Below are 17,595 nucleotides of genomic sequence, written 5' to 3'. Positions count from 1 at the left end.
GCATTTCGTCACATCATGTACGGAGTAAAGGAACAAATTATTCCTGTTTTTCAGGTAAGAGAATATTCTGGTATTCTAATTTGTGGTTCAAAATTTTTCCTAATAACTCAATATTTTCAAGTTCTCAGAGCTTATTGAATGTAATCATCCTATTATATTCGGTTTTCAATCAAATAAAATTTAAAATTTCAAGTTCCTGGACTGAAAAGTGGACTCAAATCAATTCAAGTGGTTAGCATAACCTATAATTTTCATTTATTCATAACTCTACCTTCATTGTATTATCATTCATCCCATTATCATCATCACCTAGGCTTGAAATACTTTTTTCGCCACACTTGGATGTAAGAGCTGGTTTACGTGCGTCATATGGAGGCCGAAAGTGATTGTTTTCCGACCAGGCCGGTAAAACTTTACGGCCCTAGGGCTGTAAATGACCTTGAATAACAGCTGATCGTGTCCGATCTCACAAAAATCATAGAGATAATCTCATAACGAGTGTAATAATCTATATAATTATGTATCGTGAATCGCGGTATCATGTCTATAATATATTTTATAAATTACTGTTTCATAATTTAATATTTATTATTGTGTTTTTGATATCAAACAATAGAATACGATGTTATCTCCATAGCCTCAACAATATAATGTTGGCTGCATTGTCCATTGTCAGAAAGGTACGTATCGCAAGTATTTAAAAGTGAAGAATCGAATTTGAAATCAAAGTACAATAATTGTATCAATATTTAAAAGTGAGGTAGAGTAATAATTGTTTCTTTTTTATTATCGAATTCCACTTCTTAATGCAATACAATCAACAATAATAATAATAGGAAATACAGCAGAGATCTAAAGTTTAAGGTAAGCCTACTGGTGAAACTCAGCCTTGACTGAAAAATACCTAGTAATTTTTCCGTAATTCATTATTAAAACTTTTAGATAATTTTTCTTCAATATCAAACCATATAGAGAAAACATTAGGCCCACTCAATATTGAATCTTCGAATGTTTTCTCTATGATTTAACTATTTTCAGAGCAATATTTTGTTGTGAAAATGCCGGCAAACCGGCTTTAAGTTTGCCGCTATACACTATATTATAGTAGCCTACATACGTGACCTGACTTACAGGCCACTACGATCAACAATACCCAATGGCCGAAAGCGTAAAGGCGTGATACATCAGAACTTCAAAGCTCAGTGAATTACAAACATGATCTAGGTTCGAACCACGGTCAATGACATTTTTTTTGTCGATGAATTTCGACTTTTATTAGCTATTTTTTATATTAGTTACCGTAATTTAAAATTTCAATCAATTTTTTAGATATATTTTGAGACAAAACTGTGAAATATGCAATTATATTAATTTTTTAATCACATTATTTCAAAATAGTAATGAAAATTCTATTCATCCATCTATCCATGAGATATTGCACCAGGCGCAAAGCGCGAGCTATAAAAATTCAAACAATTATTCGAAATATTGATAGAATAAAAATATTGTCACTATTGTAAATTATCAATTAGTAATATTGAAATTAATTGACAGTGAAAGTTGTCATAACCAAGATTAAAACTATCAAAATACGCTGTTTGAATTTTATTTATTTTCCAATTTCTTATATATTGGGAAGTTTTTTTTGGTGTGGCAAAAAATAGCGTTCGCAACACGGGCAAAAATGTTTTTCCGGCTCTCGAACGCTTCAAGTTCTCAACTTCGTCTCGAACTTGAAAACCGCGATCTCGAGCCGGAAAACGTACATTTTCGACCCTAGGTGCGAAATATACTATTCCTCCACCTACTGTCAAAAGTACTTACTTTACTCCCTGAAACATGATACTGAAGTGTCACTTTTTCGCTCTCAGTACTTAAAAACAGAAAAACTCCCTAGGGAGTAAAAGTGACTCCATTTAAATAACATGGGAAGCATCTCTATTTTAAAAACGTACATTTGGAATAGGTCAGAAGGTCTAAGCTCAGATGAGGAAGCATATAGAGTAGTCATTAAACCAACTAAATCAATACCTCAACCAGACATTGATCGATATATAAAATTTATGTTTGTATGCTGAAATTATTATTACAAACTTCATATCACTATACCAAAAAATGTATATATTTTTTTTCTTCTATTCCATGTTATTCAAAATATCAGCCAACGAATATTACTTATTAACTAATCAAATTTGAAACGGGAACTTCATCATAGCTGTAGTTTGGCTGTCATTGTTGTTACAACTTTAGCCGACAGACAGTGCTGTCGGAGGAGAACTGTGATTACAAGCCAGCTGTTTCTGTTTACTTTTTAGATTATGTGTAACACATTGTTTGGTCACATACGTTTTTAAAAATTATTTTATTAGCAGTTTTTATAAAAATGTAGGTGGAGGAAAAATGTTGTGTATATCACGAGTGAAAAATGTTTTTTCTCCCTCAGGAAAATTGTTGCCCTCGGCTTCGCCTCGGGCTTCAAACTTTCCCCTCAGGGAGAAAAAACAGCACTTTTCACTCTAGATATACAAATAACTATCAGAAATTCGCCTTTGTAAAATAATAAAAATAATAAATGAATTCAACTCTTTTCTCCTCTACACTTTTCTTCTCCACACTTCTCTCCTCCACACTTTTCTCTTCCATACTTTTCTCCTCCACACTTTTCTCTTCCACACTTTCTCTCTCCACACTTTTCTGCTCCCCACTTTTCTCCTCCACACGTTTTGCCTCTACTTTCTTCTTCTCCACACTTTTCTGCTCCACACTTTTCTCCTCCACAAGTTTTGCCTCTACTTTTTTCTCCTCCACACTTTTCTCCTCCACACTTTTCTGCTCTGCACTTTTCTACTCCACACTTTTCTCCTCCACACTTGTCCCCTCCACACTTTTCTCCACCATACTTTTCTCCTCCACACTTTTCTCTTCCACACTTTTTTCCTCAACACTTTTCTCCTCCACACTTTTCTCCTCCACACTTGTCACCTCCACACTTTTCTCCTCAACACTTTTCTCCTGCACACTTTCCTCCTGCATACTTTTCTCTTCCACACTTTTCTCTCCCACATAACAAGAAACTTCCTCACCACGGAATCTATGAACTCCGCCCTGCGCTCAAAATGCTCATGGCCACTAATTTACAAAGTGTAGGTTGGTGACGTCATCACACGCTTGTTCGGTTTTGACTATTTATGGCAATTCTTGATTGTTAACCGGTTCTACCGACTGTCAAAGCTGGAAATTCCATGTATTCATGGGAGGGTATCATTCCGCCCAGATTTCAGTTCATCCACCAAGTTCAGATGAACATAAATAACCTAAGGAGCCTTGCTCAATTATGTTTCAAAGGTAAAATGATAAGGGAGGCTCTGATTAAAAGGTTTTAATAAAGTGTACTTGGATTTTTTATTTCCAGAGTGTACTATGGTGAGGTCCACGTTATAATGGCAGTGTTTGATAAGCAATGGTATTGCTATCCTTGTCTATCATTCAACAAAGCGGACAGCACACTTATTCTCATTTTTTATGCGAGGAACTAGAATCTGCAAACGGATGGGAAAAAATTCTTTTCCTACAGTTACCTTGAAAAGTTGCCATTCCTGCACTGATTACAGAACGCAAAGGATCACTCTTCCGCTCAAAGTATTACTTTGCGTACTCCAGATTTGCAACATGGCAACACAAAATAGTTGGTGGTTTATATGGAGGATTAGTGCACGAAAACAAAAATTAAGTTGGTAACAATGACTGTGGTTAGATTTAGATAAGAATCATTTCAATGGCTACCCTAAATTTATGATAAAATCCCAATCTAGAAATCCAAAACAAGGTTAATGTTCATCTAAATCATAATGAAATAATCATCATTTACGAATTCTCATAATTTGATAATAAATAATAGTTCTTTTGTATTGATAATTATTATTTCAACTGAAAGCAATGAGAAACGTAGCAAATATACATTATAAAGTTCGAATTTTGAGGTTAAATGATTACCGTTCAATATCCATATAAAAAAAAATAATAAAAAAAACATAAGAATACTACAATAAATATTCTCTGTTGTCTATGTTATTTTTATAAATATTTTTCAGTTTACTTTGAGCATTTTTCTCGGTAATTTGAGCAGAAGTCTAAATATTTCTGAATCCTGTTTCTGTAGTTTTTAGCTGGATGAAACAAACTTAAGTACGATTCTTCCCTCTAGGTCGCGCGCTTGTCGGTTCAGCCATCCCAATCAGCTGTTGGCATGTATTTTGAATGCGAATTTTTTGTTCTATCTTGTGAAGTTGTGCTCCTGGGGGGGTTATCTCTTATGATAGAGTCCCACGTTATGAAGCTATTGTGAGAAGTTGTGGATTGTAATTCCTTCACAGATAATACGATGTTTCTGATACTTATAAGAGCCGTCTCTAAATTCCCTCTTTTGCGAATAAATTCACAAAAAATTAAGGCCTTCCGGCTCGCAAAATTACTGGGTTCAAACCTCAGCTCTAGCTCAGTGGTAGAAACATGAATTTTATAAATACAAATAATCACCATAAGGTTCAGTGATCGGTAATTGGTAATTCTTACCGCTGCTTCTATGAAGTTCTTGAAGAATACCAGTAAGGAAATTAAAAGAATATTTGATGACTGATTATCAGTAACCATGTACCACTAGAGAATAATCAGGACCAACTATAGTTGTTTCTAGTTGATTCTTAAAACGCTCGTCGTGAATACAAGTATTCACCAATATACCCTTTCAAAATTCCTTAGAACTTACAACGCCAGTTCTTGAAGCTCTCTGGATCCTTATATGATATAACTGGAACCTTATTAATATAATTTCTTAATATACTTGTTCTGGCTGATAGAATGATATCATCAAAGGATGATAAATATTGAGTGTTCTGAATAAGGTTAATATATTTGATTCTATGATTTTAAGTGCTGCTAATATTTTGTTGGTACCAAAACAGCTCAACTATATAACACAAGATGAGTTAGGATATAATAAAAAATTCTATAAGTTTGTATGCTGACATAAAACACAAAATATATTCCCATAAAACAGATATGCATAAAATATTCGATATACTATAATTTACTTAATAAATTTTTCTAGAATCTGAGTAATTATCACAGGTTTCGCTAATATTCACAATAGTATGTTTCAAATTTATAAATATATTATATTTAATGCTGATATTTAGACTTCCAATCAATACGAAATTCTGCAAATAAAAATATTAATTTATTAATTATAAATTTATTTGTTGAACCAAGTATAGTATATCAAACCTATAGACCGAACGGGTTTTATTTGCAGAATTTCGTATTGATTGGAAGTCTAAATATCAGCATTAAATATAATATTTTATAAATTTGAAACATACTATTGTGAATATTAGCGAAACCTGTGATAATTACTCAGATTCTAGAAAACATTTATTTAGTAAATTATAGTTATATCGAATATTTTATGCATATCTGTTTTATGGGAATATATTTTGTTTTTTATGTCAGCATACAAACTTATAGAATTTTTTATTATATCCTAACTCATCTTAGTGTTATATAGTTTGAGCTGTTTTGGTACCAACAATATTTAGCAGCACTTAAAATCATAGAATCAAATAATATTAACCTTATTCAGAACACTCAATATTTATCATCCTTTGATGATATTCATTCTATCAGCCAGAACAAGTATATTAAGAAATTATATTAATAAGGTTCCAGTTATATCATATAAGGATCCAGAGAGCTTCAAGAACTGGCGTTGTAAGTTCTAAGGAATTTTGAAAGGGTATATTGGTGAATACTTGTATTCACGACGAGCGTTTTAAGAATCAACTAGAAACAACTATAGTTGGTCCTTATTATTCTCTAGTGGTACATGGTTACTGATAATCAGTCATCAAATATTCTTTTATTTCCTTACTGGTATTCTTCAAGAACTTCATAGAAGCAGCGGTAAGAATTACAATTACCGATCACTGAACCTTATGGTGATTATTTGTATTTATAAAATTCATGTTTCTACCACTGAGCTAGAGCTGAGGTTTGAACCCAGTAATTTTGCGAGCCGGAAGGCCTTAATTTTTTTGTGAATTTATTCGCAAAAGAGGGAATTTAGAGACGGCTCTTATAGTATCAGAAACATCGTATTATCTGTGAAGGAATTACAATCCACAACTCTCACAATAGCTTCATAACGTGGCCTATCATAAGAGATACCCCCCCAGGAGCACAACTTCACAAGATAGAACAAAAAATTCGCATTCAAAATACATGCCAACAGCTGATTGGGATGGCTGAACCGACAAGCGCGCGACCTAGAGGGAAGAATCGTACTTAAGTTTGTTTCATCCAGCTAAAAAACTACAGAACAGGATTCAGAATATTTAGACTTCTGCTCAAATTACCGAGAAAAATGCTCAAAGTAAACTGAAAATATTTATAAAAATAACATAGACAACAGAGAATATTTATTGTAGTATTCTTATGTTTTTTTTATTATTGTTTTTATTATATGGATTTGAACGGTAATCATTAACCTCAAAATTCGAATTTTCTCCCGATAAGGAGATATGACCACTTGAAAATATATCGAAAAATGCAAATCGTCAGTACATTATTTTTCTCATTTTTTCAGGAGAAAAAAATGATTATCAACTCTGCCTAAGCATGATCCTTGATATGAGGAAAATAAATCTGTTAACAGATTTGATAAAATCTGTCTCATTCAGGTGATATTTGGAAAAAGGCAGGATGATTTTACTCATTTTCTGTGAAATAAAAAAATCGCTCAAACTTTGTGACCTTATTCTCATTTTTTATGCGAGGAACTAGAATCTGCAAACGGATGGGAAAAAATTCTTTTCCTACAATTACCTTGAAAAGTTGCCATTCCTGCACTGATTACAGAACGCAAAGAATCACTCTTCCGCTCAAAGTATTACTTTGCATACTCCAGATTTGCAACATGGCAGCACAAAATAGTTGGTGGGTTATATGGAGGATTAGTGCACGAAAACAAAAATTAAGTTGGTAACAATGACTATGGTTAGATTTAAATAAGAATCATTTCAATGGCTACCCTAAATTTATGATAAAATCCCAATCTAGAAATCCAAAATAAGAATAATGTTCATCTAAATCATGATGAAATAATCATCATTTACGAATTATCATCATTTAATAATAAATAATAGTTCTTTTGTATTGATAATTATTATTTCAACTGCAAGCAATGAGAAAAGTAGCAAATATACATTATAAAATTCGAATTTTGAGGTTTAATGATTACCGTTCAATATCCATATAAATAAAAATAATAAAAAAAACATAAGAATACTACAATAAATATTCTCTGTTGTCTATGTTATTTTTATAAATATTTTTCAGTTTACTTTGAGCATTTTCTCGGTAATTTGAGCAAAAGTCTAAATTTCTGAATCCTGTTTCTGTAGTTTTTAGCTGGATGAAACAAACTTAGGTACGATTCTTCCCGCTAGGTCGCGCGCTTGTCGGTTCAGCCATCCCAATCAGCTGTTGGTGTGTATTGCATGAATGCAAATTTTTTGTTCTATCTGTATTTTTTTTTATTCTTAGATAAATAAAAATGAGAACTTTGGCTGAGAATTTTCAACTTCAATTGGATTATTAATTTTTAAATGAATTGAGGTTGTTATTTATAACAGCATCACACACACAAACATTGATGGATTTCAGCCATCATTTTACCCATAATCATTTAATCAACCACTTCTCATATTCAATGGTAACTGTAGGAAAAGTTTAATGTGAAATACGTGCGCAAAGTTCCTCTGCTGCACTCAAGAAGCCATCCAGCCCTCGCCTACGGCTCGGGCGTAAACGTTTCTTTCGGTGCAGCAAACTGTCACTTTGCGCACTAGTTGCACAAATAACTATTCCCGTTAGGGAGATATGACCACTTAATTTGCAGAAGCAGAAATTTTCTAGAAGAAGAAGGATAAGAAGAAGAAGACGAATACAGGAAAAGAAGAAGATGAAGAAAAAGAAGAAGTAGAAGAAGAAGAAGAGAAGAAGAAGAAGAAGAAGAAGAAGAAGAAGAAGAAGAAGAAGAAAGAAGAAGAAGAAGAAAAAGGGGGAGAAAAAGATAAGTGACTAACTGCCGAGTGGATACCATCTCAATAAAAATATTTGTTGAATGAATTAATACGTATTTTGTTCACTAGGAAGAAAAGAATGGAGAATTCGTCTCAATGGAGATGGGACAATGTAGATGGGGTCTTATGTACAGTGTAGGTCAGCCGTCTTCTATTAGCATACATAAGCCATTATGAGCGCGCTAGCCATTAGGAAGATTGTTTATTATTCTGTTGTTAGAATGCAGCAGTGGTTGGTGGGGGGGATTTATAGGGGGAACTCAGCCGTAATCTTATTCTTCTCAACTTGATGGGGGACAGACTGGACACTGGATGCTGGATGACCCCAGTTCATCATTTTACTGTCAGCATTTATTCACAGCTTAAGTGCTTTTATATAGTGAGGTCCACGTTATGATTAGCAATTGTATTGCTATTCTTGTCTATCATTCAGCAAAGCGGATAGCGCTATCTCTTTCTCGCTTTACTCTGTTGCCAGATCGATTTCTACCAATGTAGGATTAATGATTAATCAACAAAATATTTCATCTTAATTATGAAAATTCATTATGAAATTATAGAAAAACATAATTTCTTGCTTAATTGACCGAGCGAAATGAGGTCTAAGATTCAAGTCGACGGTTTGGAATTTCTCTTAATCTATATATATAAAAGCGAAATGACACTCAATCACTGACTGACTGACTCACTCACTCACTCACTCGCAGAACTAAAAATCTACCGGACCAAAAACGTTCAAATTTGGGAGGTATGTTCAGTTGGCCCTTTAGAGGCGCACTAAGAAATCTTTTGGTGATATTTTAGCTCTAAAGGCCATTCCACACAGCACGTGGCGTGCGTGGCTGGACGCACGCCACGCCGGCTACGCTAGCCACATGCCAATTCACACCGCCACGACTGTTGCGATGCTATACCGGCCACGTTTCCCGTCAGTATGCAGGAAGATGTCAACTCCGACGGTCCCGTGATGTGAATCTGGATTTTCTTGTGGCTTACCTTGGTTTGATGACTCCAGCAGCAGCAGTAGTAGTGATAATGAGCTGGTTTTATTGTATTCGGTGACAGCACGGGACCAGTGGGTACATCCAATCAATAAAAAAAGGAAGACCTATGGCGAATTCCATCATTTAATGCGCGACCTTGAGGCTGACAATGATAGTATACGTTCTATACGATAGTATATTACGTCTAGTATACGTTCTGCGCATGCTCGGACCAAAACGGACACGGCCGGACACGTTTGAAAAGATCGCTCAGAGAGCGAACGGTAGCCACGCGTGGCTAGTATAGCAAGCGTTGCCGCGTGGCCGTGGCTGCTATGTGAATTGCTTCATTTGATTAGCTAGGAAGCGATGTTTTGAAAAGTAGCTAGCGTGCGTCCAGCCACGCACGCCACGTGCTGTGTGGAATAGCCTTAAGGGTGGTTTTTGAGAGTCTAAAGTTCGTCTTTTAGCATGTATATTCTTCTTATTCCAATATCTTGAAATTATAATTGAAATGTCCATACCATATGTTAATATAGAACTATAATATAGAGAGAGTACTTCTTCGAAACAGTTGTTCTGGTAACTAAATTTAAAATTTTGTCAGGTTGGCATTAAGTTGAGTTGAGTCGATATAGTAACAGGTGTTTTTCGAGATCAAATTGACATATAATACGTTCAAATTCGGTACAGAGGTTCCGCTGAGGTCTACATGCAGGCGAGCGAAGCGAGCCCGCTGATCTCATTTCTGGACAATCCAGTCGAGGGTCCAGAATTCGGTACAAAGGTTCCGCTGACGTCTACATACAGGCGAGCGAAGCGAGCCCGCTGATCTCATTTTTGGACAATCCAGTCGGGGGTCCTGGCTAGACGGATATGGCGAGCGAAGCGAGCCTGCCGGCTAGTGTTTAAATGTTTGAATGTTCAAATGTTTATATCTTTATATGTTGCGCATTTATGGCGAAACGCGGTAATAGATTTTTATGAAATTTGACTGGTACGGTATGTTCCTTTTTAAATTGCGCGTCGACGTATATACAAGTTTTTTTTGGAATTTTTGCATTTGAAGGATAATATAAAAGGAAAAAAGAGCCTCCTTCATACGCCAATATTAGAGTAAAAATCAGACTATAGAATTATTCATCATAAATCAGCTGACAAGTGATTACACAGATGTGTGGAGAAGCCAGTCTATTGCTGTATTTCCATAAGGTCCATAGTTCCAATCAGGTACTTCTGGATGACAATACTGCGTGAGGTCTACTGTTCACAGAAATACTAGTAGAATATAATTATTTTAAACGAAAATGAACAGTACATCAATAAACCTGTATCAGCTACCATCTATAGAAGACATTGACAAGACAGGTGATCGGCAACGTTGTTCTCCCATCTTTCTCCACTACCATTATAACGTGAACCTTACTATATACTGTATCGCCAATCTTGACTGTCATCAAGAGCTGCTGGATAGTTTGGACATTGCAGCAGCCAACCTCAATAAACCTGTATCAGCTACCGTCTATGGAAGGCATTGCCAAGACAGAGGATCGGCAACGGCTTTCCTGAAACCTGAACATGGGAATCCAGGGAACGCAAACCAAGACTTTACTATTTTTAATGATTTTTTTATTAAAAACCAACAGGTAACCCATGCTCCGCATGGGTCTATATTAAAACTTGACAAACTGAAAACTTGAGTGGAATCTGTAGAATTAAAATGGGCTTATAACCATCCTCGGTTAATTAAGGACCTATATGAAAAATATCAAGTTGATTAGTTGAGTAGTTCAGACGTGATGATGCGTCAAACATATTGAATTTTCCTATCTCGTACTTGTATAAGCCAGGTCTTTCTTCAATTATAGTTGACCGAACTCAGTGAGGTCTATGTTCTAACTCTGATTTTCTTTCGTCTGTCTGTAAGAAGTATGTATGTTTGTAACGTATTTACGGCCAAACGCGTTGATATGAATCTATAAGATTTGGTAGGAATATTCCTTTTTCAACTGCGCGTCGATGTCGATGTATACACAAGGTTTTTTGAAATTTTGCATTTTAAGGGTAATAATTTGATAGGAGAAGGAATTACTCTATACTCCGATATCACTATATATATAAAAAATCATCGTCTCTGAAGATAGGATTAATCAGACTAGAGAATTTTTCATCATAGATCAGTTGCCGAGTGGATTATTAATCGAATGCAATGACGCGTGTAATTAATATCTCAATGTCTAATTTCCGAAAAATGCAATTTATTTATATTTGTAGTAAATTTCATATATTGTATTTTTGAATATTATGTACATTTTATTGATTAGATTGTTTATTTGTATATTAATGGAAATAAAATTTTATTGTATTTGTATTTGTAATGTAACTTGGTAGAAAAATCTGCTGTCATGGGGACTATTAATTGTATGCGCAATTGCATGCGATCTCATGCACTATTATTTGCATGCAATGACGCATGCAATTAATAACTAAAAAAATAACAAAGACCTCTCAACAGAGTCTAACATACTGTGGACAAAATAGCATATTTCTGTCGGCCTTTCTTTACTTTCAATTCGGGCTGACCTGTTGCCAGTATGTCTTGAAGGAGATTAGCTTTAGAAGTTAGCATTATTGATACACCAACCCCAACAGCCATTAGCAGTTTTCACACCGATATCTCGCCGACACGACATACAGACAGGATTTACTCTGATGGACAGTATAAGAGGAGGGTGTGGTTTATAACTGCACGAGGTCTACTGTTCACAGAACTACTAGTATAATAAGAGAAAGAATCGGCTTATAGATGAAGGGGATAGGAAATTCACGAACGACGCATCATCACGTCTGAACTACTGGACTGATTAACTTGGAATCTTGCATATAGATTCTTAATTAATCGTGGACCTATTTTAAATTATCGAAGATTCCAGTACGTCAAGTTTTCAGTTTGTCGAGTTTCTGCGGAGAAAGAGTTATCTGCTAGTTCTTCTTTTTCTTCTGGCTTTCACGGTATAGGCATGATTTATTAAGCAGGAAATTATATTTTCAATAATTTCATAATGAATTTCCATAATTAAGATGAAATATTTTGTTAATTGATTATTAATTCCACATTGTTGGAAGACGATCTGGCGAAAGAGCAAAGTGAGAAAGAGATCCGCTTTGTTGAATGGTAGACAAGGATAGCAATACCATTGCCAAACAAACACTGCCATTATAATGTGGACCCAACTATAACAGAAAACTGGCTTAATAAATACAAGAGCGATTCTGGATCGCCAATGTTTAGCAGTGGTAACAGGTCTGCTGTGTGGGTATTCTGGAATAATTCAGTTTTTGACACGCTTTTAGGAAGATTCACTTTCAACTTACAGCACCAGTCAAATGGGAAGCATTGTGGATTTGTATAAGAAATGCTGACAGTTTAGAGTGAATGTCACTGAAGCTCGTAGAGTGAGTCAGGCGATCTTTTTGTTTTTATGAGGAAATGAAGTTGACTGCAATAAATGACTCGTATCCTATCATTTGCAGCTCGAAATTTATGTCACAATATATCACGTTCTAGTTCGAATACAGTACACGCGAACTTCTCTCATCTGAGAAGTATATGAATTTGTAGATTCCTATATAAAAAATCTGTGTGGTGTGGCGCACTCACACAACTTTCCTTGCCGTTATGAAAATTGATCACTGACGCTAGTGTTCCCGCGCATCTCAAGTCTACTATTCAAATATTTGAGCCAGCTGGTGACAGGACAATAACGCTGGAGACACACATGAGGTCTGATCTCTTCATAGTGAATGATTTAATAGAATCAACAATAATTTGCAATTGAATAATCACATTTTCTCGAATTTAAAGTTTATTTTCAATTTTAGGTGAAAATGTTACTGAACATTAATTGTAGAGATTTTCATGCTCAATCTACTCCACTTGATTATTTTTGTTTCAATTGTATCTGAAGCCTGATAATTGGAAATCTATCTGCATTGATGGGGCGAAGCTCCTGAAAATTTTACAGATACGGGACTTGTGACAGTTGATAGAGCTTATCGATGACTATTTTAGGTATGAATTTGATCAAAATCGTTGGAGCCGTTTCCGAGAAAATCACGAAAAACCCTGTTTTTGACAACATTTTCGCCATTTTAGCCGCCATCTTGAATTGCATTAGATCGAAATTGTTCGTGTCGGATCCTTATAGTGAAAGGACCTTAAGTTCCAAATTTCAAGTCATTCCGTTAATTGGGAGATGAGATATCGTGTACACAGACGCACATACACTCATACACACACACACACACACACACACACACACAACACACACACACACACACCCATATATATATATATACACACACACACACACACACACACACACACACACACACACACCACACACACACACCACACACACACACACACACACACACACACACACACACACAACACACACACACACATACAGACTAATACCCAAAAACCATTTTTTGGGACTCAGGGGACCTTGAAACGTATAGAAATTTAGAAATTGGGGTACCTTAATTTTTTCGGAAAGCAATACTTTCCTTACCTATGGTAATAGGGCAAGGAAAGTAATAAGCGGTTGACACAGCCATAGCCTACTATAGATAGAAGGCCGGAACACGTTCAATATGGCAACGTGTGGTTCAGGCCGACCATGCTTTACTTGATATGCATTGATTCATTACACCATTAAAAAATCTGGTGTGGTACACTCACACAACTTTCCTTGCTCATATTCGAAACTACGATCAGACTTTTGTATAATATTATATAATTGTTTCAGAGTACTTTTTCCTTTGTGTATCTTGTGAAATTCAATGATTTTTTTAGTCGTCATTTTTTTAAAGTCGTCAAAACAGCTGTTCTACAGATGAATATCTCGACTAAGTGTTCTTTTTATGAACTGCTCTACCTACCTACCTCATGCACGAGAAGGAGGTTACAAAGTCCATTTCTCAAGGATGGGGTGGACCCCCCATTAGTTTCCCAGAAAGGAGACTTATGCCAGTAAATAGAGCTGATAAATAACTATACAGAGTATGAATTTGAAAAAAATCGGTCAAGTTATTTTGAAAAAATCGTGAAAAACATGGTTTTTTAGTAATTATCCGCCATTTTTCTCAAGAATATTACGGAGCTCCTGCAATTTTCCAAGGAAAAAACAGCATTTCATTTGATAGGACTTATGAATAGCTACCCATGGCTTGAATTTGAAGAAAATCGTTAGAGCCGTTTTCGAGAAAACCGTGAAAAACCTGGTTTTTGGTCATTATCCGCCATTTTTCTCAAGAATATTACGGAGCTCATGGCATTTTCCCAGAAATGAGACTCATGCCAGTTGATAGTGCTTATGAATATCTATCCATGGTATAAATTTGAAGAAAATCGTTGGAGCCGTTTTCGAGAAAACCGTGAAAAACATGGTTTTTTAGTCATTTTCCGCCATTTTTCTCAAGAATATTACGGAGCTCCTGAAATTTTCCCAGAAATGAGACTTATGCTAGTTGATAGGGCTTATAAATAGCTATCCATGATATAAATTTGAAGAAAATCGTTAGAGCCATTTTCGAGAAAAACGTGAAAAACATGGTTTTTTAGTAATTATCCGCCATTTTTTCCGCCATCTTGAATTGAATTTTATTGAATTTCTTATGTCGGGTCCTCATGGTATAGGGACCTTAAGTTTAAAATTTCAAGTCGATCGGTTAATTAGGAATGGAGTTATCGTGTTCACAGACATACACACACACACACATACACACATACACACACACAGACCAACACCCAAAAATCATGTTTTTGGACTCAGGGGACCTTGAAACGTATAGAAAACTTGAAATTGGGGTACCTTAATTTTTTTTGGAAAGCAATACTTTCCTTACCTATGGTAGTAGGGCAAGGAAAGTAAAAAATTGTATTTTGTAGAATCATGTGTATGATTGTATATTGTGAAATCATTTGTATTTGTTAGTAGATAAACCCACAAAGATAAGTAAAAGATACACTAAACTATTGCTACCGTATTGGATATCAATTCTTCTGTGAATTTTGTTGTATATGATTATGCCTGGATATAATTGGGTTAATGAATAAAGTTGAATGAATTATCATTATTCCAGCAATTTATTCTTTCAATATCCCATTGATTCATTATTAATATAAATTATCACTTCTCTTTATAAGGCTGAGCCGTTCCAATTCCCATCGGACTATTTTCGTGCGGTTGACTCTAGTATTGTACCCTTTTATTTTCTTCCATTCAATATTATTATAATGTGAATGAAGACATAATATGATTAATTTTATAGTTTGCCGACCGTTATCAATTTCTATAGTGAGGTGAAATCCACCTTGAATTCCTTAAAGATAGCAACAACGCTTCATATAAGTCAATCACACTACATTAATCTTCAAACTTCAACACGAAACAGAAGAGTCTAGGGCCCGGTCGCACAACAGCCGGTTAAGTTTTAACCGTACCGACTAGTAATGTTCTTGAAAAATCCTCTATTCTTATATTTTTGAACGCTTTGATTCTAGTTAGCTTGTCTCATAATTCTAAAAAGCTTGAAAAGTTTATATGGAGCGAACTAGATCAAATAAGTTCAATGAAATGAAGTTATTTCTAAGGAATGTTGCCAGATTAAACTTCACCTCACTCTATCAATTCAAACTAACAATATTTTCAATATTATTTAACAAATATTTTAGTACGTAATCATGTCACTTCAGAGAAGAAACTAAAGGCGTCTACATCCTTCCACATCATTCTAAAATTATTACTGGAATTGAAAAATCTGTGAACCACAAATCTTGAATAGTCGAAATAAAGCTGTGTGTGATACATAACATTTATAGGATGATTATCGCATGGCTGTGACAATATTTGAATAAATCTGTAAATGTGAATGCTGTAACAGTATTTGAATAAATATCTGTAAATGTGAATGCTGTAACAAAATCCTCTGAAATCAATACATTTGCGGACAATTGTGTTGTAATCTTCAGATAATTGATTGGAATATGTTTGCAATTCCAACGACAGCCAGAATCAGGAGGAGGAAGAGAAGGAGGAGGTAGGTGGATAAGGATGAAGTGGAGGAAAAGCAGGAGGAGGAGGAAGAGGAGGAGGAGGATGTGGTGAAGGAGAATTTTTAATATTAGGTCAATTCCTACATAAATTGGCGGAGTTTCAACAAATGTTTGTTAATTTTTGTAGACAGATGTGAAAAATTATATCGTTTCCATTAATACAACCGGAAGAGAGTCACTCAGAGAGAGAGCATGTAGCCGTAGCCTAAGAGAGAGCAGGTGTGTGTGAAATTAGAGAGAGAGAGAGATAGTGAGAGAGAGAAAGAAGGAGAGTGATAGTGAGTGAAGAGAGTGATTGATAGAATTGCATGAAAGAGAGAGCAGCGAGAGATAAGATAAATAGGCCTGAAAAAAAAACAACCCAAGATTCTTCAAGTTCATAACATAATATAGTGAGCTCAAAGTTATAGTGAGGTCCACGTTATAATGGCAGTATTTGGTTAACATTGATGTTGCTATCGTTATCTATCATTCGTCAAAGCAGATAGCGATATCCATTTCTAGCTCTGCAATGTTGCCAGATCGTTTTTCAACAATTTTGAAAAATAAAAATTCAACGAAATATTCAATCTCAATTATGAAAATTTATAATCAAATCATTAAAAACATAATTTCTTGACAAATAAAATATAATTGATTATTTTTGAAAAGAATGAACAGTTGATATAAGATATACCGGCATCAGCTAGCTATACTCTATAGAAGGCAGTGGCAAGACAGAGAATCGGTAACCCTGTCTCCTATCTCTCTCCACTGCCATTATAGCGTGGACCTCACTATCATTTTCAATGCTACTAGTAACAAAAACTATTTCTCTCTCTATCATGCCAGACATTATTTTAGAATAGTTTCATTTATTTGAATACTTTTGGAAGGTACTTGCCGTAATAAAATAAATGATGTAATTCGGACGCCGAGCCCGCATGATTTACACAGCCAATGTCAACAGAGTCATATCACTGTAATGTTTGTTATCAACATTTGAAGATTAGTTGTAGCTTTCACTATTGTCTCCCCAACTTCTGTTGGGTTTCTTTCTTTTGGTTTCAAACTTCTATGTGTCTCTACTCATAACATTTGTCTGTCTGTCCTGCTGTATTTTTCCATAGACGTGACGATTTCCTTCTAAGAACGTATGTATTACCATAGGATAAAGTAGAGTAGCCTACTGCTTTTCTATCATAATAACCTTGTCCATAGTTGCAAGTTTTGAGCTATAGTTCAAGTTTTAAACATAGTTCCATAGTTTCCTAGCTTTTAGTTTCCCATTAGGCGTGGTGATTTCCAATTGATAAGGTATGTATTACCATAGGATGAGCATCTATCTACCATATTACCTTTGTTTTCTTTT

General features: G+C 35.0%; 1 protein-coding gene across 3 annotated transcripts in view; it reads left to right on the top strand.

Annotated features, from left to right (window-relative positions):
• LOC111055457 (sodium-coupled monocarboxylate transporter 2) overlaps positions 1-17,595 on the top strand; it is a 55,368-nt gene continuing 37,773 nt past the window's right edge. Inside the window, exon 1 of one of the 3 annotated variants that reach the window (XM_039429834.1) lies at positions 1-54. In XM_039429834.1, the coding sequence (XP_039285768.1) occupies positions 16-54 (39 nt within the window). In that variant the 5' untranslated portion in view covers positions 1-15. Of the gene's footprint in view, positions 55-17,221; positions 17,541-17,595 lie in introns of those variants that run through there. The other 2 variants (XM_039429835.1, XM_039429836.1) reach the window with 2 other exon arrangements.

The sequence above is a fragment of the Nilaparvata lugens genome, chromosome 5, assembly GCF_014356525.2.
Source record: "Nilaparvata lugens isolate BPH chromosome 5, ASM1435652v1, whole genome shotgun sequence".
Taxonomy (NCBI): Eukaryota; Metazoa; Arthropoda; class Insecta; order Hemiptera; family Delphacidae; genus Nilaparvata; species Nilaparvata lugens.
Note: the sequence above shows the minus strand (reverse complement) of the source record. Positions and strands in the feature narration are given on the sequence as shown.